This window comes from Ambystoma mexicanum, chromosome 1p, assembly GCF_040938575.1.
Source record: "Ambystoma mexicanum isolate Mex_15411 chromosome 1p, UKY_AmexF1_1, whole genome shotgun sequence".
In the NCBI taxonomy this organism is placed as follows: Eukaryota; Metazoa; Chordata; class Amphibia; order Caudata; family Ambystomatidae; genus Ambystoma; species Ambystoma mexicanum.
The window spans coordinates 737,435,394-737,457,150 of record NC_090921.1 but is presented as its reverse complement, the minus strand read 5'-3'; the positions used below and the strand labels follow the sequence as shown (position 1 = coordinate 737,457,150).

The window sequence follows — 21,757 nt, the reverse complement described above, 5'->3', positions numbered from 1 at the left end:
GACTTGGGGAATAACCTTTGAAGTCCCTAGCTTTTACCATAGCTTGGATGTGATACTTCAAAGCCCTTCTTAGTGCCAACCTGCCCTATGCAAAAAGAATAACACCTTCTGTTAGGATTTCAAGGCGGCAGATGTGTTTTATACATCATAAAGCACAATTTTCCTAGTTTTTGGGGACAGGGATGCATACCAAGGAGCAGTTTGTGTGCCACCACGGGGGTAAGGAGGACTTCAGAGCTCTGCACTCAGGATGACCTTGCTTGAGGAAAGGTGTTATATAACTTCCTGGCTGGGCTATGTAAAACAGATTTAGATCTTGTGTGCAGGGGTTCAGTGAGTTACAAACTCGTTTTTTTCCACTAACATTTCAGACATGCTGATTCTTTGCAAGCTGCAATTTCTATGTACTCGGAAGAAAGAAAGGGGCTTAGCCCTTCATAATATCCATATGTTAAAATAGCATAATCAACCACCCTGGTCAGTTAGCAAAATAGAAAAGTTATTGCACATTATTTTGTATACTTAAGTACTTATTTTTCCAGACTATCAAGGAAAACAAGAGGGCCAGTTAACATGACAAAAGGGACATGCACAATGATGGGCAAAATCTATGTGTGAAAAGGAGAAGCTGATTCTCTGATTCTGCTATTCTGATAAGTGAAGCCTAAGTACCCAGGCACCCTAACTGGTACCCCATCTGTACCCCATTTGGCCTGTTCTCGGAAGAGGTAGGGAGAAGGTTAGAAAGACTGGCAAGATGATACCTTTTATAAACAGCTGCGAGTAGTCGCATCACAATTTGGACTTGAGCAGGGCAGTGTCCTAGGTGTTGAGGCAACGGTACTCCTTTTCTTAACTGCTCATGGGTTATGGGCTAAATCTGCTCCACTTTCAGAATGTTTAGAGCTTTCTCATCAGTGCATACCGGCGGCCAACCCTACGTTATCAGTCTAGGCCTTATTTCACCATTATAGTTGAATTTGAATTCACAAGCATAATTATTTGCCTCCCTTCTCAGAACCATTATAATGGTCATTCAGGGAACAACTAAAAACCAGCTTATTCAATTGATAATGAACCACTCCTGTAACAAACTAACCATACCCTCCTGTTTGCTCTCCCCTCTCCCTCACTCCACCTCCCACCTGTTTATGCAACCAGCCCCTTGATGCCTGTAGGCTTTGTGCGCTCTACAAATGCAGAGATAAATAAATCCATTTGGAATCCTATGTAAATTTACGTTCCCTGTTTTGTTTCCACTAGAGCTCGGCAGGTTATTGGTATTGAAAGTTGCATCCTCAGATTACGAACACGCCTTCTCAGAGACCTTCCTTCAAAAGTTGTTATAATTTCTTTATTCCATCAACAGCCCTTTCATCCGAGATCGTTTCCCTGAAAATCTGAATGCTGAGAAGAAAGGACGCCCCACCACCGCCAGCAGCAAGATCAAGGTATGCACGTTACAACGGCCCGAACCTTCCCTTTAAGCAGTTCAAAGCTTTACTTTGCTCATTAAGACCTTTCATAGCAGGTTCTTGTGACTGCATGAGTAGTGGTCCCGAGGGGTCTTCCTATCGTGGTTGAATGGCTTCTTAAAATCCTGTGTTTAGGGTGGCCAGGCACCTTCCTAAACCTACGCAGTCTAGTATTCCCCTAAGACGCCGTTGGCTCAGGCAGTGGTGGGAGTGGTTGAGCAGTCAGGATCAAATTTGAGGAGGGGAGATGGGTAGACATGAAAACACAATATTAATTCCAATAAAAGGGATGTGTATGCAGACAATAATATGAAAAGAAGCATATGTTGCCTGGGTATTTTAGGACATCTATAGGCTCAATCAAGAGTTTGGCCCCCCACAGAAATCAATGGGAGAGATGGACTGGCTTCTGAGTGCAACTGGCTGAGCAAGATACTGAGCCATACCCAATGTTTACGATGGGGTCCAATGTTACCGATAGGACTTTGCTTTGGGATCTATTGCGTTCCTTTGACTATTATTGCAAATCGCACTGTTTATACATCTTCAGCTCTTTTTGGCCGCATACAGACCATGCTCGGGTCTGTGCAAGGAGAAAGTTCTGTGGTTCCAGTAATGCGGCAGTGGTTCCTGTGGTAGGGTGACCAGACGTCCCGATTCTCACTGGAATTGGGCGTCCGGTTCTCCTGGGTCCGGAGAGTTTAATTTAAAAACCCTGCCCCGGTTTTGGGAAGAGAAAGCATAACCACTGGCACAATCCCAGCTGGTCTGTAGGGAGAGATTGTATCTGCACAACGTAACACCACCAAGTAAGCATTATAATAGTTGACTAATTCATCATCATAACTTGCATCTCGTTCTCTGCCTTCCCGGAATAGACTCGAACCCCCAAATTTACAGCCACATGCATTAACTGTGTCACAGAGACTGGGCAAACTTTACAGACCGGCCCAATCCACACAGTTTATATCCAGGAGTAGGGATTTACATGTAAATTTACTATCGAATCCCACTAGTGACGGGGCTTACTATTCCTACTTTTTTGTTTGTGACTATTATTTTGGTGGCTGGGACTTTTTTAATTTTGCAAATGTGGTCACCCTGTCCTGTGGTGACTAAGAGAATCTTCAATGAAAATAACTGTGGATCCTTTGGTGATGCTGCTGAACCGATGTGGACCAAAACTGCTGGAGGTGAGGCACGGTGTAGCTGTTTGGTTGTTGGAAGGCACCACTCCTAGACAGGTGAAGCATTCTGGTCTCTAGGGAGTGAGAGACTGACGGAGTCCCAATGTTACTCGTATGTTCTTTGTTGTTCTTGGCGGTGTTGTCTTGGAAATCAACCACAGGCTTCTGGCTCTGCTGATCCACTGGCTCTCTGGTGCCTTTGCCAGAGGCAGCTCGTCCATAATGGGGGATGCCGAGTGTTAGGAAAGATCTCTTTTGGCAACTTTCCTTCCATATTATATGGACCCCCATTTTGCTTTTGTTTTTTAACCTGTCTTGACGTTTTGCAGGGAAATGAAGACTTCAGCTTCACTCACCTGGCCTTTTTCTCATTTTGTTATGACAAAACTGATCAGTCCTTCAGACTATCAGTACTGGGAAACTGTTTCCCTTTTGTCCTTTTTAACTTTTGGTTAACTTTTTGACCGTCCACACAGCACATTACAATTCTGCGCAGTGGGGATACTTTTGTATCATCCTTGACTTTTACACTTGGGAATTTTGGTTACTTTTATTTGTGCCTAAACCCAAGCGGGTGGCAGCAGATCCGTTTTCACCATTTCTGCATTATTTATTGTGTGCACATTCGTGATTACCACGTATGGCTATTAAACGGGACTAGTGCCTTAAAATGGCTGTGCCACAAGATTGGTTTGCTTGTTCTTTGGCCATATTGTTCTCAAGTCAGGAAATCCCTTACATGGATATGTATTTGCCCGGGAAAGCTACATCTTTTGCTGTCTGTAGATCTGTCTGTGTCTGACTGTTCCTACTGCACAACTGGGGCTCCTGAAAGTCTAGGTAAGGGGCATGGGTGAAATCCACAGTGGTCCCTGATTGGACCACTGCTGTCTCTTTGAATGGTGCAGATCCTTACCATTGGTGGTCTTGGGCTTGCTTCCAGCCAGGATTTAGTGTAAAAGGACTTGTGCAGCCATTTCTTCAGTATCCTGTGTAGAAGAACAGCCCACCGAAGATCCATGGACGATTGCCTTAAGAGGCCTGGCATCCCCTTCCTGCGGTTGGCCCAGTGAACCCCTCCTGGACTGCCTGAAGTGTTCCTTGATCACCCGGTGAACTGACCAGCTCTCAGGTGGACTACCTCAGTAGAATTGTCTGCGTTTGTCACCGGAACTTTGGTGGTTGCCATTTTGTTTCAGCTTCAAGGAATCATGCGCTGGAAGGTCTTCTTTGACTACGACTGGAAAAATGCCTGCCATCGTTGCTCTGCAGTGACCGTCGGTGGAAGTTGCTTCCGTGTGTCTTGTGAGGTGTCCAGAAGAGTCCTGTAGTGGTGAATTCTGCTTGCCTTCTTTGCCGGGGTTGCAATGTGCATTAGCAGCTAACCAGAGAAATCCTTGTTCCCCACATCCTGCACCGGAACAGACGGCAGGAAAACCTACCTGCAGTGATTTTATTACCCTGTTGGATTTTTTCATGTTACCCTACAAACACGTTTTTTTAAACCGAATTTTTCACAGGTTTGCTGTAAAATGCACTTTTTTAACCCATTATTTAAAAATAATTCAGGGGTGAGAGCTATGTGGGGTGAAACTCCCATAAATCCCTGTAGGTTGGTTAAGGCTCCCTCACTATGCTTGGTTGCTTGGGTCCATACATTGGAACTGTATACCAGCCGCCACTAGCTGCCGCTCTTGTGAGGCAGCAGATGAGTAGAAAGGATTTCCATAGAGAAGAGGAGTCTTATGAGCTCACTACTTAACTGTGCTAGCTGGGCCAGGGCAAGAAGTTGTGCATTCCTTGTGCTCTCTGGTTGTTTGCCGAAGTCTTGTGTGAAGAGTGAGCAATCTAGTAGAGTTTCCTCACTTTTCCTCTTTGGAGTAGGCATCATCTCCTGTGCTCTGGGACACGTTCCCAGGTTCAACAGCTTAAAATGCAGACCCTATGGTTACAGAAGAGCTTGGGTGCTGTGCAGGTGTCTGTTTCCAATCACAGGCATCAGTCTGTTCAATTGATTGCTGGCCACCCAGTTGCTGGGGTGCTGCTCCGCTCAATTTCTGCAAGCGCCACTCAACTTTCTCTAGCGTCCTTCACTGCTTTCTGTTAGATATGGATTTAAGTTTATAACCCTGATTCCCAAGCAGGTACTTTCTGGAACAAAGCCTTTGCTGTCAGGACAGGCTGTAGCTATGACCATATACATTCCTATCCAAATCACCCTCCTGTGGGAAACGAGGTCTTTCTGTTAGACTTTGTGCTGGACTTACAGTGGAGTCCTGGTCACTGCACTCTTCCAGGAACCTTTCTGATAGCGAGTTCCTTCAGGCATCTGTGGATAGTCAACTAATCATTGGAGCAAACGAAGCAGCAGCAATCCTTTCTTTTCACTTTACACAGGCATGATTTCTAGGATCTCCTGCTTCCTGGCAAGCCTTGGCGCCAGGTCCCTGCACGAACGCCACACACAGGTGGAAGCTTCAGACACCAAAAGCCATCATCCGACAAAGCCCGAGGCCTGCAGTCGCCGTCATAATGAAAAACGCAAAAGATGCATTCAGTGCCTCTGAACAACACCTTATGCACCTCCAGACACCTGCGCTGTATCACCAACTAACTGGAAAGCTGTATCATTCCCAGCTCCAGCAGTAGTTATTTTCTTTGGCACAGAAGCCTGTCACGCTGGACTCATTGCTTGACCACCAGTTAACCAGATCCACAGATATTAATCTCTCACTTAGCCAAGAACTGCCAAAGATGGTCAACTGTCCGTTTACTGCCACTTGGTTGGCCTTGGTGAAGGCTTTCGAATAGTCCCGAAGCAAACTCCTAGTTTAAATATTAAGCCTATCTTTAACATTGGTCATACATTGCTAATGGCAATTCCACGCTGTGACGGCGGAGAAATGAATGATATTGCGAATCGTGTTTGACTGAGAACCAGGAAGCGGGTCCAGAATCCCAATTCAGCAATCCATCCAGGCCCAACGAACGACCCCAGGAGATCCAATAATCCAGATTTGCTAAAGGTGCATTTGTTGCTGAATCAGACCAGCAGGAAACACCATCCAAGAGAACTGAAGTGGGCATAGCATGTCCCAAGCTACGAAACGGAAACATGTGGTGAAAGAAGTAATGGAGGACTTTGTTGTACCATCTAAGCAGCAACAGATTGTCCGGAGATGAACCGCCCAACTGATCCGCCCACTGCCACGCCCCCCAACTGTGACCAACTCATTCAAATATTGCGTGCACGCGCGCAGTGCAAAGTAAATTGCCAAGTGACTGGCTGTTGGGCTGCACGCTGCTGTGCTGTGCTGCTCTGGACCTCGGATTCCGGACTCTGTATTGTGCGAGTGACTTGCCGTTTCACTAGTCGCCAAGGAGAAATGGCGCACATTCAAAACTTCGGACTCTTTTGCTGGTGGGTTAAGGTTGAGGGCTGGGTTCTCTAAACAGCGTTTGTTTTACTCCTGGTGTTTGTGTAAGCACAAGAGGTACTTCTTAGGTACTCATGTCCGTTTTCCTCATTTTCTTTTGTTTCAGAGAGGAACCACCCAACTGATCCGCCCACCGCCACGCCCCGTAACTGTGACCAACTCATTCAAATATTGCGTGCACACGCATTGCGCGCGCATTGCAAAGTGAATTGCCAAGTGACTGGCTGTTGGGCTGTTTGGCTCTGAGGAGGTGAGGTGGGGGGGGGGCTTATAAGGGGAAAGGAGGGGGGGGGGACAGAAAATTCTCCCAGTATAATTTTGGCCTCTGTACCTGCTCTTAAGGAACCCTTTACTAATTTTGCCTCACGCAGTTAATGTGTGTGTGAGAACTAAGGTCATTACCTTTTGTGAAATCTAGACATTAGAGCAATGTTGTATTTTATAGGCCTTTGGGTCTTTTCGGCTTTTTGGGCATTTTGATCTTTTTCAAGTGTATTCACTCAATATGGCCACAGTATTAAGAAATGGGAAAATATGTCTACTAACCCAGATTCCCAAGAACCCTAATGCTGACCCTAATGACGGCCAATGCGCCCCATACCAAACAATGGAAACGATATGGTTAAACTCAAGGTTAAACTGGAGGACTTGGGGCTAGGGGGAGAAACAAATGAGAAAAAAGAGATCTTGGAGGATATAAATCTGGAGGTGGTGGGTGATAATGACTGTTTGATGAATATGGCTGTAAATAAGAAAAATCACAAAAAAACAGATATTATACAGGAAGTGGAGCTATCACACATGTTTGCCCAGGTACATGCAAGGGGTAGTGGCAGTATGTCAGAGGATGAGGATGTCTTATTAATTCCAGTGGGCTTATCGTTTGACTCTCAAGTTCCCATCCAGGCAAGTTTCCTAAGTATTTGAGAGATTCCGACTGCACAACAGTCTGCGCAACAATCTGAGGAGTCAAAACTGGATGTATCGATGATGTCACAAGCTGTGAAATTAGAACTGAGTAAACGTATAAGGCTCTCAACCCCTGTTAATGCGGCATGTAATGGTGTTGACAATGTTCACCTCTTTAATACTCTTCCTCGAATGCAGACCTTAACACTACATAGAATATTCTCTGCCAGTACGAAATTTCCTCTTCCTTCAGCCTCAATTTTTATTCTGAGGCCGGGGGTCAAAAGTGGCCAATGGAGGAAAATACTGATTTGCCTTTGCATGAGGGGTTGATGAGTCCAAAGGAGCAAAATAAAATATTGTAATTAGTGCCCGAAATTCACTCACCGCCGCCTACGGCCTCCCTGACTAGTTCCCCAATTCCAGAGAATGACTAGCATTTTGTAATTTCCAGGATATTAAATCTCTTGGACAAGGGGCATGAGCTGACACATTGGGAAATCAGAGACCTTAAACGGATTGTATTAGATGCACAATCTAAACTTCACAGGGTGGAAGGATTTCTAATGGGTAGAACCGGTGTTGATATTCTAGCAGCAAGGAAAGCTACCTTGCCCCTTTCTCTGACAGCCAAATCCCAGGGCTCTCAGACTAGTGAACACCTAAACAACCGTTCCAGCTTTAGCGCTGTTGTAGCCACCGTAAGTAAGTAGATCATGACTGACTTGGCCCTTACAAATAATACTCCGAAAATATGTGATGAAGGGGATAAACAAATTCTTAATGTAATGAAAGAACTCTATCAAAAAATGACTAAAGTAGAACAGGGAGTGTCAACTTTGGTTCTGTCTTCTACTCTTAAAACAACTGGAGGGGAGGGGGAAAAGATCACGGTGACATTAAAATCCCCCCCCCTCCAGATCCACCTGATAGTCCGTCAGTTCTGATTGACTTTTTGGAAAAGTCCAACAACGTAAAAAACTCAGTAGCGGGCTCTCAAAACACAGAAGATGTATCAATGCAAGAATGTGAGGGTTTTTCTCTCTCAAGAGGCCAAACACGTCTCGCGTTGAAAGCAAAAAAAAAAGGCAGTTAAAGAAAAATCTGCACCTGGATAAGGTACAAACAAAAAATAAAGAATGTAAGGTTCTGACAAATGAGGTTGCACTGTCAGACTTGATACAGCTGAATGAAGAAAGTAGAGTGGCTCTGCAGCTTCACAATGTCATTTCTGATGTAAATCCCTCCTGTCCAGTTGTGGACAATAATAAAAAAAAAAAAAAATCACAAAAAACAAAAAATATAAAGACACAACAAGGGGGGGGTGGAAGACCGTCAAGGGCGGAAACATAATTTCAGGGCCCAAGCACAGATCTCTCTCCGTTAGTCTGAAGGGGCAGGACATTAAAGAAGTAAAACAGCTTCAATTATCCAACCTTTATAAAGTATTGGAAAAATCAACCTCAAGCCAAATCTTACCGCAAGAGATCTTGAATCAGATGGAGGAGGCCCCGATGACATCAATGGAATCTAACAGATTGGGCTTCACCTCACAACCATTGGTTGGTAATCGGGATTCCTTGCCCACAAGGGAAGTGGTCTCCTGGCTCTTGCCGGATAAGGCGCCTACAGTAAAAATTGAATTGGCTGATACCAATGAAAGGGTTGATATGGACCAGGCACTACCTGTGTTAAAGAATGTTTCTCAACAATCAATAGAGGAAGCCGGGAAACATAATAGTGACCTTCCAATGATCATTTAAGAAAATTATATTGGATCTACTACCAGATGCATCTAGGCTTAAAAATCAGGAACAATGGGAAAGTCTAAAGGAAGGAAATGGAAATCTCCATCGGGTCCATGTGGAGGCCCACTCTAATACCAACATGCAAGGCGAGCCGATTCTGAAACATCATATTCGGTTAACCACGTCAAGCACGGGGAAAAACTCCCAAAGGGACCAATGTAAGTCTGAGCATCTTTTTAACCCCAGAATTACTCAAACAAAACATCAACAGGACGGTGAAGCTAGGTCTTGCCAACAGTCAATAATGCCAACTCACATTAAAGATAGTGACTTGCGCAATATGACTTGGCGACAACCGGCCCTTCCAGATTACCCTAGCATTTTGCTATATAACTTATGTGATATTGGTGGTCCGCCTTCTCTAAATAGATCATGTGTTCTCTCACTGTTTAATGAGATCCCTAAATTGAGATTGATCTCCTCGGCAGACATTATTTTGGTGGACTTTATTCACCCTTCACGGCTCGACCACGTGAGAATTGTCCTGAGGTCTCAAAATATTTTCGATTTCATAATACAGGAGATGGAACACTTTAATAAGATTGGGTACGACAACCTTATTTTCAGCAATGGTTGGAATAGCGGTAGGGATGTTAATGTTAAAGGATATTTGTACCGCGCACTATCACCACCGGAGTGGTCCCCTGGCGCTCTGGCGGCTCTGAAAGAGGGAGGGGGGTTCTAAAGACCAGAAAGCCAATCCGCTACCACCGTGGGAAGAGGGCTGTTTGAATAAGGATGTCAATACTCCTGCGAGGGGAGGTGACGATCAAGAATGGAGATGGTTAGCGCTATCTCTGAGAGAATCTATATCTCAAATCCAAACCATGCAACAGAAACTTTAGTTACACTGATTCCACGCAATCTTGCCAAATCCTCTCATGATACTCTAGGGGCCATTCAACCTTGATGGCCTCTAATGCGGTATGTACTAAACTTAAATCCATGGAGGTGATTTGTATTCAAGAAACATGGTCGAGAGTCCCTCTTCATTTGGATGGATTGAATGTAGATACCAATTTGCTACGATGGGGACCATCGGGGGGCCTCTTAACAGCAGTGCAAATAGCAAATGGTACACGAATAATGGAATCTCTCACTCTCACAAGCGGTGTTCTGGTAATAGTATTGGAGTATAGGAATTCATACTGTTTGACTTTTATGCTGGTAATGAATATTTATTATAACCCACTAAAATAATGCAATGGATAACATCGTTCCGTCCATCAATGCTCGTCTCTCGAACATGTTGCTCAAATACAGAGGTCTTGATATTATTGTATTGGGTGACTTTAATTCAGAAATAAGATATGGTGTGGGGTTGCATAAGAGGATGGGTTCCACCTCTTTTTTAGATCTATGGGTAACTCGGGAACGATAGATGGGGCACCTTATTCCACCTCTCGCAAAACCATGCAGGGGCACATCTGGTTTAAACTTTTCCATTCTTGGGGGCTTACCCATATGAATCCTGTCTTTGAAACCTCTGCTAATGAATGCACATGGTTAAACGGCATACAAAAATCAGTTATTGATCACATGTTTCTCTCAGACAGACTCGCAGCCTGCTGTGTTGATTTCTGTGTGGGTGAATCCTACACGAGCGATCGTAGAACTTTAGAGGCTAAACTGAATTGGTATTGTGCTAAACCGATTCAGGATTCCCTTTCAACGGCTATGATAGCATCGTGTAGGGGGAATCGAATTCGATGGCATGATGGCAACATAGATAAATTAAATGCCACCTTTCTCTATGAGCACCATTGCACACCATTGTCTGCAAGACTAATATTATTTTCGGTCCCCTTTTTTTGTGAATATGTCAAATGTCTAATTGTTAGATCTGTAAAAACTAAAGAAATTGGAAACTTAAGGCACCAACATGTGCATATGTACGATCCTATGGTAAGGGCAAAAAAAAAATGACACGACCCGTCATATTAGAGCAATCCTAAAATCAAACCAAGATCATGATACAAAGGTTAAGGCAATCCATTCTATCAAACAAGCAAAAAAGAATTGGCTGAAAACCCATAGGATGTATATGCTGGAGAAAGATAATACAGCCATGTTAACGGCACTAAGAGATTGATCTGCCCGGCAATTTTGGACATTAATAAACTCTTTGGAAAAAACACAAGTAATACTACAAACTGTATTGTGTACAAGAGGACGACTGGGCTACTTATTTCTCTACTTTATATGAAGGAAAGTTTGCCATGACGAATGGTCTAAAATCAATTAAAATGGGAAACTGGACATGTAATTCTGATGTTGAGGACATAGACAAACAGATTAAGTCTGCTAATGGATCTCGAGCTGCCGGCCCAAATGGTTTTACCAACAGTACAATGAAGAGAAACCCCGAATTATGGGCTAAGGCCCTCTATATATTATTTTCAGACATTATATTGACCCGTTCTATCCCTTCCTCCTGGAGGATCTCTTATATTGTTCCCATATATAAAAAAGGGGATAGAATGTGCCCATATAATTACCGTCCAATATCTATCATGGATGCGGACTCTAAAATATTTGCAGGAATAGTCCTTTGGAAAATTGAGGAATGGGCTGAAATAAATCGGATACTTCGCATGCAACAATTTGGTTTTCGAAAAGGGATGGGCACTGAAATAGGGGGTTTAATTTTCACTCTCCTCCTGGAGAAGGCGTATAAGAAAGCTGCTTCCCCTATATATCTAGCCTCGATCGATCTTTCTATCGCGTTCGACAGGGTAGACCGGGTAAGATTGTGGTCTAAACTGGCTTTAATGGGGATCCCGTCGGGACTCTTGACCATTCTAATACATCTACATGAAGATTCTGCCATTCAAATTCGATTAAATTTATCAGGGGATCTGTCACGGCTTATACAAATAATGGTTTGAGACGAGGGTGCTTGTTTGGGCCCACCTTTTTTTAACCTATGTATACTGGATGTTGATGGGCCTTTAACAGCAGCATCCCTTGTCTCACCAAGGATCGAGGGTGGGAAAATATCTTGGACAGTTTATGCTGACGATCTACTGATTGATGCCACCCCTGTGGGTCTTCAGCGGAAATTGCCGCCCCTTTTTTGCGAAATATGTGGATAACAATGGCTTGGTTATCAACGGGAAGAAATCTGTTGTAATTATCCTAACAAATAGGAGAAAACTCCCCAATTTCAAATGGAGGATAGAGGGTTGTTTATTGCTTAAGGTTAGATCTCCTTGCTACTTGGGTTTCCCTATTTTCAGTGGTTTTACAATCCATATATACTGGAATTATTACCTTGACAAAGTAGACAAATTGATCTACCAAATGCAAAAGGTAGCTACAAAATACTGTAAATACTCAGTGACCCCAGTAATCAGGTTTTACAATCTCAAAGTAATACCTAAACTGTTATATGGTTTTGAAATTCTACCTTTTCCAACTCACTGATTGGCCGCCAAATTGGAATCTAAAATTTGGCGCAAAATACTTTACTGTCTACCGAGGGGTGTTCCAATGTCAGCTATTGGTTTCGAGTTGGGCCTTCTCTCATTAGACAATAAAATAAGGTGGAGAAGAATAGCCCTATATCGGAATCTTATTATTGCTAAAGATAATACCCTAAATGCACTTATGGGTTGCAGACTGAGAACCGGTTCCTCGACATCGAGGTGGCTGCTGAACCTTCAAATAGATTGCTTGAATTGTCTTGATTCCATCTGTCTTACATTGGAAACTCTGATACTTAATCCTATGAGAGTTAAGGAAAAACTTCAATGCCTGGATTGGCTGCAATCCATGGAAAGGGTTGAGGCCTCCAGGATTTATAATCACATCATTTATGATGGAAAGAAAATTGCAACTCCAGAGTCATACTTAATTAAATTCCCTGTCCCTAGAAGGAGGGCTGCATACATGAGATTTTGCTTCAACGTTTTGCTGACAGGGGAAATTTTAGGAACTCGCTCGGGTACTACACAGAGAATACTACCCTGTTTTTGCCACTGTATTGAAACACCTGAAACACTGAAGCATTTATTACTGAAGTGTCCGGTATTAATCCCCCAAAGTCTGGCAATTTTTGGTAAATCTGTTCATGATTCTTCAAGAGTTGATATTGAAGATCTATGGTGGAATATGCTTTATGGCAAATTGAATGCACTGAAATTGGCTGTAGTGAAATTTTTGCATGAAGTTTGTAATCTGCCTGCAGCCACACAATCTTAATAATCGGAATGCCTTGGGGAATTGAATTAACAAAGGATTTCCGGATTTATCTGCTACCTGTAAAACGGCGAAATATGCTCGAAGTGACAACTGTTATACATCGCTGCTAATGTATGTATGTTCTCGTTTGGAAAGCCACTTAGGTGATAACTTAACACTTCTGTTAATAGGACTAAGGGCTTAATATCAGATGTGATGTATATACTGAATGTAAAATAGGTTTTAATTGTTTTGTTTTTTAATCAAACTTGAATATTCTTCTTTTTGTATAAAAACTGTGTTTCTTTTGTAAAGGTTTATATTCTGTAAACCAAACGCAAAATAAAAAAATAAAAGCTAATAGCAACTGTGCAGCATCACGACCAGTATCCCGCATAGCCAATCAGAAGCCTGTTGATCTCTTTCACTATTTATTTATGAAATGTTGTATCCCAGTTGAGACAACAAGTCCTGTGGTTCTTCATGGGTACCCTATGACAAACCTTGTCATTTAAAGCCACTGCTGACCCCTGACTTTGCTGTTCACCCTAACAAGACCCCTCTACAGCCATAGATGTTCAAAATCCAGAAGATCTACTATACCCCACATAAACACATTTCTTCTCTTTAAGGAGAGTTGAAGAATATATTTTCAAAAACATATGTGCAGACAATCCTTTATCCAAGTCCTACTGGTACTCTGTTTTCTTGTCTTCCCCACTCCCCTCCTAGCATTGCTTTAGACAGCTCAGCCACAGCTGCCCCTAAGGCTGAGAGATTGCTTCTAACAATGAAGGCCTGTTTTTATTAAAATGCACGGGATTACAACTTGGATATCCAGGTTCCAAATCAACACCGTAACCACATTTCTTCCCAATTTTGTGATTTGGATTATGCCAAAATAGACTACCACAGTATACGATTAGAGGTTATATAATGCACCCACAATGTCGAGAAGCATCTCCTGGCCTAACGTTTCTGATAAAATGCATGAATTGCTCCCTTAAAAGGTCTGGGAAGTAGTTTGAATGTGAATGCTCTAGAAAGTTGAGTTGCAAACACTGTGTCCTCCTCCCAGAGGAGGGGGGCTGTTTTCATCCCTTCTGTGTTGAATCTTAATCTTCTTTTTTCTTTATTTAAAGAAACAAGCCAATGACCTGGTGAACACCCTGATGAAGTGTACCCCTCACTACATTCGCTGCATTAAGCCCAACGAGACCAAGAAGCCTCGTGACTGGGAGGACAGCAGGTACCGGGCAATAGCAACAGAAGGCCTTCCAGAGATCATTGACATTTGGGAGTGAGGGGGCAGGGGTTTTGGGGCTGGGGGGAGGGTACTGGTGTAGAGGGATAGGGGGGACCGAGACCAGATCATTGGAGCAGCAGGGTTTAGGGTATGAGAGCCAGGACGGAGGGCAGATAAAAGGATCTGTGGGGTTAGGGGCAGTGGGTGTAAATGGGGGGGATTGCCATTAGGCTGGCAGCTGAAGTGCAGCAACAGCAGGGTGATGATATCGAGGGAGGATGGAGCAATGAAATCAGACGCAAGGGTGCATACTAAGTGAGCAGCGCCAGGACAGTGTGTGGTGATGGAGACACACTGGAGGGAGCCGGCAACAGGAGACTATATTAAGGGCCGAGGGCCGACACCAGATTACCGAAGAGGCCCTGAGACTTGAGAGAACAAGAGGTAGTGAAAGAGGGCTGGTGCAGTGAACATAGACGACGGGCAGAAGGGATGTGAGCGCTGACTGGGCTTGGAACAGAAACTAAGAATAAGAAGCATTGATTAACCTTTAGAAAATTCGAGGCACGAGACTAGCGCCCCCAGGTTAGGCGATCCCCAAAGTCACGATGAGAACAGGGCTCATATTTCTTTGCATTTCTGTTCTGAAACTATGGTAGATGCACCATGATTTGAAAATAGATTTTTTTAAACTCTGGACTCTGGACCTTGGGGACATCACTCTTCCAGGCTCTAGACTCTAATACTGCCTCTGATACTGGCTGGATCCAAGCATTTCACTGTTGTGATCTGAAAATATCCTGGAATTGAGGTCTCTAAAGGACAGTCCTTCTGGATGATCCTGAAAGACTTTCACTGGTATTGGGTACTCAAATGTGTGCCAATTATTCTCAAGGGATCCAATAAGAAGTCAGTCTGCCTTCCCATTATTTCCTTTGAGCCTAACCCACCATTGAGTGGACACGGACCCTACAGCACCGTATGATACAATTCAGTTAACCCCAAACTATTAGGGCCAAGACTAAGGAATGCTTCTCTCAAAGAGTAGGCACTTGCTAAACATAAATTACTTGGCTGTATCTGTGCATTGCCCTTAGCTACGTTTTACAATATGAAAGGTACATTTTACCTTTTTCAGCATGAAGCTGTTTCAGGTTTACCTGTTCTGCATTGGCAATATTTCAGGATGTCGGACATATTACAACTAGTTTACCAAATCTAAAAATGCGCATCGAGGTGGACAGTTAAGATGGATTTTCAGAATCAGCCCTGTGGACCTATTCTGAGAGGCCATCCTATTCTGGTGAGCAGCGTCCAACCAAACTATTTGGGTAGTGTGACTGAGCAGCAAGTCTTAGATTTAGGAGAGTGTTCAAGGGTTCAGTCAAGCACACACAGAGCACTCTTAATAATACAAGTTAGGTAGAACGTATAAAAAAATAGTTAAACTATTTAGGCTTTAGACAAACTTATTAATTATGATCCACCTGTGAATAATACACTGAAACATTCACTACTATCATATACACATTCACTTTTGGGTTGCTCTGGCTATAGATTACTAAAACTGTACTTTAGAAACTGTTAACAATGTGAGCAACTGTAGTGTAGGAGAGCAACTCAATAAAGAACAAGGTAAATCAGAACCAGATTAGAGAACTAATATGTAGGAGAGAAAAGTTAGAAACACTATAAACAGCCTTCTAAAATAAGGCGCTCACCTTAAAAAGTCCTTCCTTGACTAGAAAAGAGGGTGCCTAGTGCCTTTAGAAGGCTGTGAGTCTTCTTAAGAATCTGAATTACAGTTGGTAAGGCCAAAAGCCAGTTTTCAAGGGTTTCAAAGTCCTAAAACAATTGAAGTTCTTAGGAGACTCTTTCCCAAACAAACCACCTTAGGGGAACCCCAGAGGAGGAGCTTTGGCAGGAGATGCACCAATCACGGTCAAGCAAGGGAGAGGTAGGGTTAGGACTACCCCCCGGTTAAACCATATGTAGGCATGGGGGATATGAACAGGTATGTTTACTCACCCCCTGTACTCTGCTTGACTCAGGAACCCTTTTGGCTGCTCCTGAAATTGCTGGACCCTGTGCTCTGTCTTGTTTCTGTTGAATTAGTTCCAGTGGTCTGTGGTGTAAAGGTCACGTTTGGCGTCATGATTTTAGGTCCGTCTAGTTAGCGGTTCTGCGCTCTGGCGAGATGGTTCATGGGATTGGACAGCTGGGCAACCCTGGCACGATGAAGAAAAGACAACCACATTGTCAACTACAATAGTGGACCTCAGAACACGATGCAGGAGTAGATCAGCGATGGCCACTTGAAGAAAATGGCAGAAGACAACCCTTCTGGAGAAAACAAAGAAGCTGGTCATACAATATCACTCCTTATGGTGGAGAACTCCAACTGAAAGGAGAGGCCACTTGTTTAACAAGTACTGGGTCTGTGTAATCCTACGTCCGATTTCGGGATGACGACCAATACAGTGAGGTAGCCCACAACGAAGCTGATCCAACCACATGATGGTCCTGGAACACCTCCAGAGGCAGAATCCTGAAGAAGGGGTCGAGACCCACTGGTCCAGGGTTCTGGGTCTATTGCAGAATGCTACTCTTTTCTGGGGTCTTGGCTCCACAACGAGCTGTTGAAAGGCTGCAACATTCCTCCTTTTGATCCAAGATTCAAGCGGGAAATGTCCCTAAACCCACCAATGTTAAGGATATTCACTTGTTCAAACTGTCAGGACCTGTCCCATAATAGACAGCCTATGTCCACCATCTGTGCCCAGCAACACACATTTTGGCATGGATGTGGGCTGGGTGCAGACAGTGATGTTCCCCTGCATTTGGCTGCAAACACACTCCGCAGCTTTGCCTGGAAAAATGTACATTTTTACTGGGAAAGGGCTTACTATATATGGAAAATGCAGCCTTTAGAGGGCAGGAAAAAGGCCAAAATACAAGATGGTTGAAGTATAGGCAAAAATCTTGTGGCCAGCCATTTTAGAATATATTGTAAATAGCCCGAAGCGTTAAAATGCAAAAGTGCACAAGACAATTAAAAGAAACACAGTAGAACAAGACCTGCTACCATCAAACCCTCTTGCACACATCATCCAAGTAACCATTCAGTTACATAAAACGGAGCCAGAGAGGGATAAGAAGGGATATCGGGAGAGGAAAAAAGTAGATTAGGTGCAGGAAGCGTCTATCAAAGAGGAGATTGGCCTGAGGAGAGAGAACAGAGACCATATGGGGGGTCCATAGGCCTGGAGAGGGAACGACAAAGGGTATGTTGGTAAATGTCTGCCTGGAGGAAGCACTGGTATAGGTATCAGCGATAGGGAGGTCTGGGTTGGAGACCAGGATGTCCCTTTTGAGCTTCTTCCTGCAAAACTTAGTGAAAGGGATAGGAAAGTCGATAGAAAAGCAGTTAGAAAAGATATGTGAGACAGAGAGCACCATAGGGGGTGTGGGGAGGTAAGAAGGGGGTAGGCAGAGTGGAGAGCAGGGAGGGGGGGAGGGAAGGTCATGCAGGGTGGGCAGACGGGAGGGAGGCACGGGGGTATGAAAGGGAGGTGGCACAACAAAGAACAAGAAGTGACCTACAAATCAGATGCAGTACAGAACCATCAAAGAAAAGAGCACAACAGGGTACCTAGAAGTAGAGAATGCAGATGTAGTACAGAACCAAAGCAAAGCACAAAACGGAACCTGGAAGTAAAGAATGCAGATGCAATACAGGACCAAAAGCAAAACACAGAGGTCAGCAGGGAACCTAGAAGTGAAGAATGTGGGCATTTGCAATGTGATGCCACACAACGTGGAGGGCAACACAATATCAAGAACCGTACAGTGCAAACACAAAGTCAATACAGTCAACAAGGCACATAGCACAACAGGAACCTAGAAAAATAATGCAGGCAATGCAAAGTAATGCCAGAAAAACAGTGGAGCACAAGACTGTGTCAGAATAATGCACAATAGATCAAAGATGGAAGGGCTGAGATGCGAGAGGAAGGAAGAAACGCAGGGGCAGAGGGTGGCGGAACAGGATGCGGGGACCTACGATGCGAGGGAGCGTACTGTAAGGAAAGCATGGTATCAAGAATAGACAGACACAAGTGATCACAGTTCAAGGGTGTTTAATAGACTGTATAATGGGTAAGATAAACACCTAATCTTACCTAAATCTAAGATGGGAGCAAGCTACAACCATCAAATAATAATGCATTTCAAGTGAAGTCTACTCAAATAATAAGGGCCTATACTAAAAAACCTATTGCCATTGCTTACCGCTATGTTACAAAATAGTTTGGGATAATGTTCACAAGAAAAGAAGGAAGTGTTCACCAAATGATAATTCAGGATGATATAGCTGGAGTCTCCCTTCCCACATTTTTAGCACGGGACAAGGCGGAACTCTTGAGCACAGCACACTCCTGGGTCTCGCCAGCACAAGGTTACAGTTCGCTTGCAAAATATCATGGCTTCTGTGGCCAAGTCTCTTTCACACAGTCTCTTGCCTCATAGTACCTGATGTATCACAACCAACAAAAACAAAAGTTCCTTTAATAAATCTTCACGGGGCAATTACACTTATCCTTAGGATCCCCCTCTGCTTGGCTCCGGTCCTTGGTGCAATGTGGGCCTACCAACACACACTATATAATGCCTTTATGGCATTGCAAGTAAATATTGGTAGGGGAGACATTTTTGTAACTCCAAGGTCAGTTGTGTAAATTAATGGATGTGGTAACCTGGGTAATTTTCACCCAGGGATATGTAGCAATTCTATACCATGTGCACAGCTGCCTTTGATGCTGATTTGCCTTCTACCCTTGATATTGGTTTATCCTTTCAACCCACTGTTGGGCCATTCCCCATCTACCCTCAATGAAGGTTTATTCCTTTAATGCAACCTGCCCATAACACTGGTTTGCCCAGCGATAACCCTGAATTCGACTTCAATAATGCTCCCTGTGAATTTGTCAATGACCCGCATCCATCTGTCCACGACTTCTCACTCTTCTGCCCTCAATGTTTTGTCATGTCACCCCACTGATACTGATTTTGATTGACCACTTCACCCGCCTATGCTTTGGGTTGTTTTAGACTGCCCCTCCTCTATTCTTGGTATGGGTTTTCATTGAATTGACCATGTTGCCCATCTATCCTCCTTAGTTTACTTGTCATGCCATGCCCGTGATGTTGCTTTAAACTAGCACAACTCTGCCCTTGAGATTTGTTTACCATGCACCCCTATGCCCTTCATCATGGATTATCTTGTCAACCACCTTCTTTTTGACATTGGCTTACCCTGTTAGCTCCTTTTTTCCATAGAAATGTGCTTGTGGTGTTGTATTACACATACTGTAATTCCACATTTAATTTTTAATCCCCAATCTGACCTTCACATTGGGTTACGTGGTCAATATTTGGTCAACTCTTTGTTGCTTTACTACATTTTTCCTCTACATTAATCATTGCTACTGATATCTTCTCTAAAGAGTGAAGCATCAAGTTGAGTACCTGGGACTGAGGGAGAACATCAGGGTGCGACGAGCTGGCTACGCCTATCGCAGAGTCTTCCAGAAGTTTCTTCAGAGGTACTAAGAGTTGATTGCATTCCTGTATGTAATGTTAGAATATTTCCTTTTAGAAGTGCCAGAAATTCAGTTTGTGCATCCTTGGCTGTGTGTGCACATGCTTCATGTTTCTCCTTTCTCTTCTGTCTCCCAGATACGCCATCTTGACAAAGGAGACCTGGCCTCTCTGGAGAGGGGAAGAGAAGCAGGGCGTGGTTCACCTCCTGAGATCTGTCAACATGGATGCTGACCAGTATCAGCTTGGAAAGAGTAAAGTTTTCATCAAAGCTCCTGAATCGGTCAGTGGAGAAAAAGGGTAAAATCGGAGTGGGGCGAAAGGGGCATGTAAATCCTGTGGTATTGAGAGAGGGAGAGTGGGCTGATTGGAGATATAAACAGCAAGGATGGAGCAGCTGATTGCTGATATAGAGAGTAGTGGTTGGGCATAGGATGAGGGATCCATTTTATGAAGTATTGAGCTAGGGTGAAAAACTGAAGGGAACATACTGAAGATATAAAGCATAGCTACTCTTTATGTGGCCCTTTAAAATGATTTGGACTTCAGCTGCCATTATCCCAAGCCAGCATATGCCATGGTGAATGATCATGGAAGTTGTTGCGGTGTAGTCCAAAACATCTGGAGGGCCACATGAGTAACCAATTATAGAAAGTAGTTGATTGGGTGTGGGTGGGGAGAATTCATTGATTGCTTGTATGGAAGATGTTGTGGTAGTATACAAAAGTGGCCGATGACTGATTCAGTAGTAATTGCTGTTCTAGTGTGCCGACAGTGGTTAAAGGGATGTGGTCAGTGGTGAGTGGAAGGTTGGTGGCAGATGTGTAGTTTTATTTTGGTTCCATCTTGTTTGTTTGCTCATGCCAGGTTATTTTGAGAAAGATGCTGTTAGTTAAGCATTTCATTGTCTCCTCAGCTATTCCTTCTGGAAGAAATGCGGGAAAGGAAATATGACGGCTTTGCCCGCGTTATTCAGAAGGCCTGGCGCAAGCATGTGGCTGTGAGCAAGTACATCAAAATGCGAGAGGAAGGTGAGGAAATCCCATGAGGGGAGGCCAGATTGATTGGGAAATGTGGTACAGCATAAAGAATTACTGATAGCTTTTGAATAGCCAGCAAATTAATGGGGACTGTAAGGTGGTTGAGAATTAGGCTCATGCATGATGAGACTGGCTAATTCTGAGCATTTCCTGAGTAGTGGCAGGCTTACCCAAAATTCTTCTTTCCTAATCTCTATATGCACACACTTCTCTGCAACTCATGGTAGCTTGTCACTCCTTACTCAGTAACTAATATTAGTACCTGCAGATTGCTTACATTGTGCTTAATGTAACTGAGGTGCCGCTTTAAAATGCTAAACGTAAAGAGGTGAGGGGGAAGAGGAGATGGTGTGGGTATGAAAAGTTGGTAACTGAGATTAATAAAATGGCTACAATAAATTCAAGGTCAGGGATTACAGTGAGCCATGTACCAGGGCTGAGTGTTCGGAGGCAAAAGGTCCTTTCTTCGCGGTGATTGCAGATAGACACACACACACATGTCTGTGTGTGTGTCTGTCTGTCTGTCCCTACCCAACATCTCACTGCATGTCCCTGAACTGGAGACCTTACAGCCCTTTAAGACGGGTCAGCAATACATTGAGAAGAGTGAGGATGCAGTGGTTACTCAAAAATCAATAAACAAAATGACTCCGGAAGTTGGCAAAAAGATAACCTATTTAATATCAATTATCTGAAACAGGGAGTACAACAAACGTCATCTGACCTATCATAGTAAGGTCTCTCAACAAACTTCATAAAAAGCACACCTTTATACTAAATTCTCATCATAGGTGACTTACAACCTGCGTATTACTAACGTCATCCTAAGTGGCAAACTGCAAAAACCTACTAAAGAAAGTGATGGGGTCTAAGGG

General features: G+C 43.7%; 1 protein-coding gene across 3 annotated transcripts in view; it reads left to right on the top strand.

Moving 5' to 3' along the window:
• The window catches only part of LOC138580024 (unconventional myosin-Ie-like), a 483,826-nt gene that overhangs the window by 377,210 nt on the left and 84,859 nt on the right, over positions 1-21,757 (top strand). For all 3 annotated transcript variants that reach the window (XM_069650257.1, XM_069650259.1, XM_069650260.1), the window contains exons 16-20: positions 1,370-1,451; positions 14,141-14,247; positions 19,749-19,847; positions 19,981-20,125; positions 20,759-20,873. In XM_069650257.1, coding sequence (XP_069506358.1) covers positions 1,370-1,451; positions 14,141-14,247; positions 19,749-19,847; positions 19,981-20,125; positions 20,759-20,873 — 548 coding nt within the window. The remainder of the gene's footprint in view (positions 1-1,369; positions 1,452-14,140; positions 14,248-19,748; positions 19,848-19,980; positions 20,126-20,758; positions 20,874-21,757) is intronic.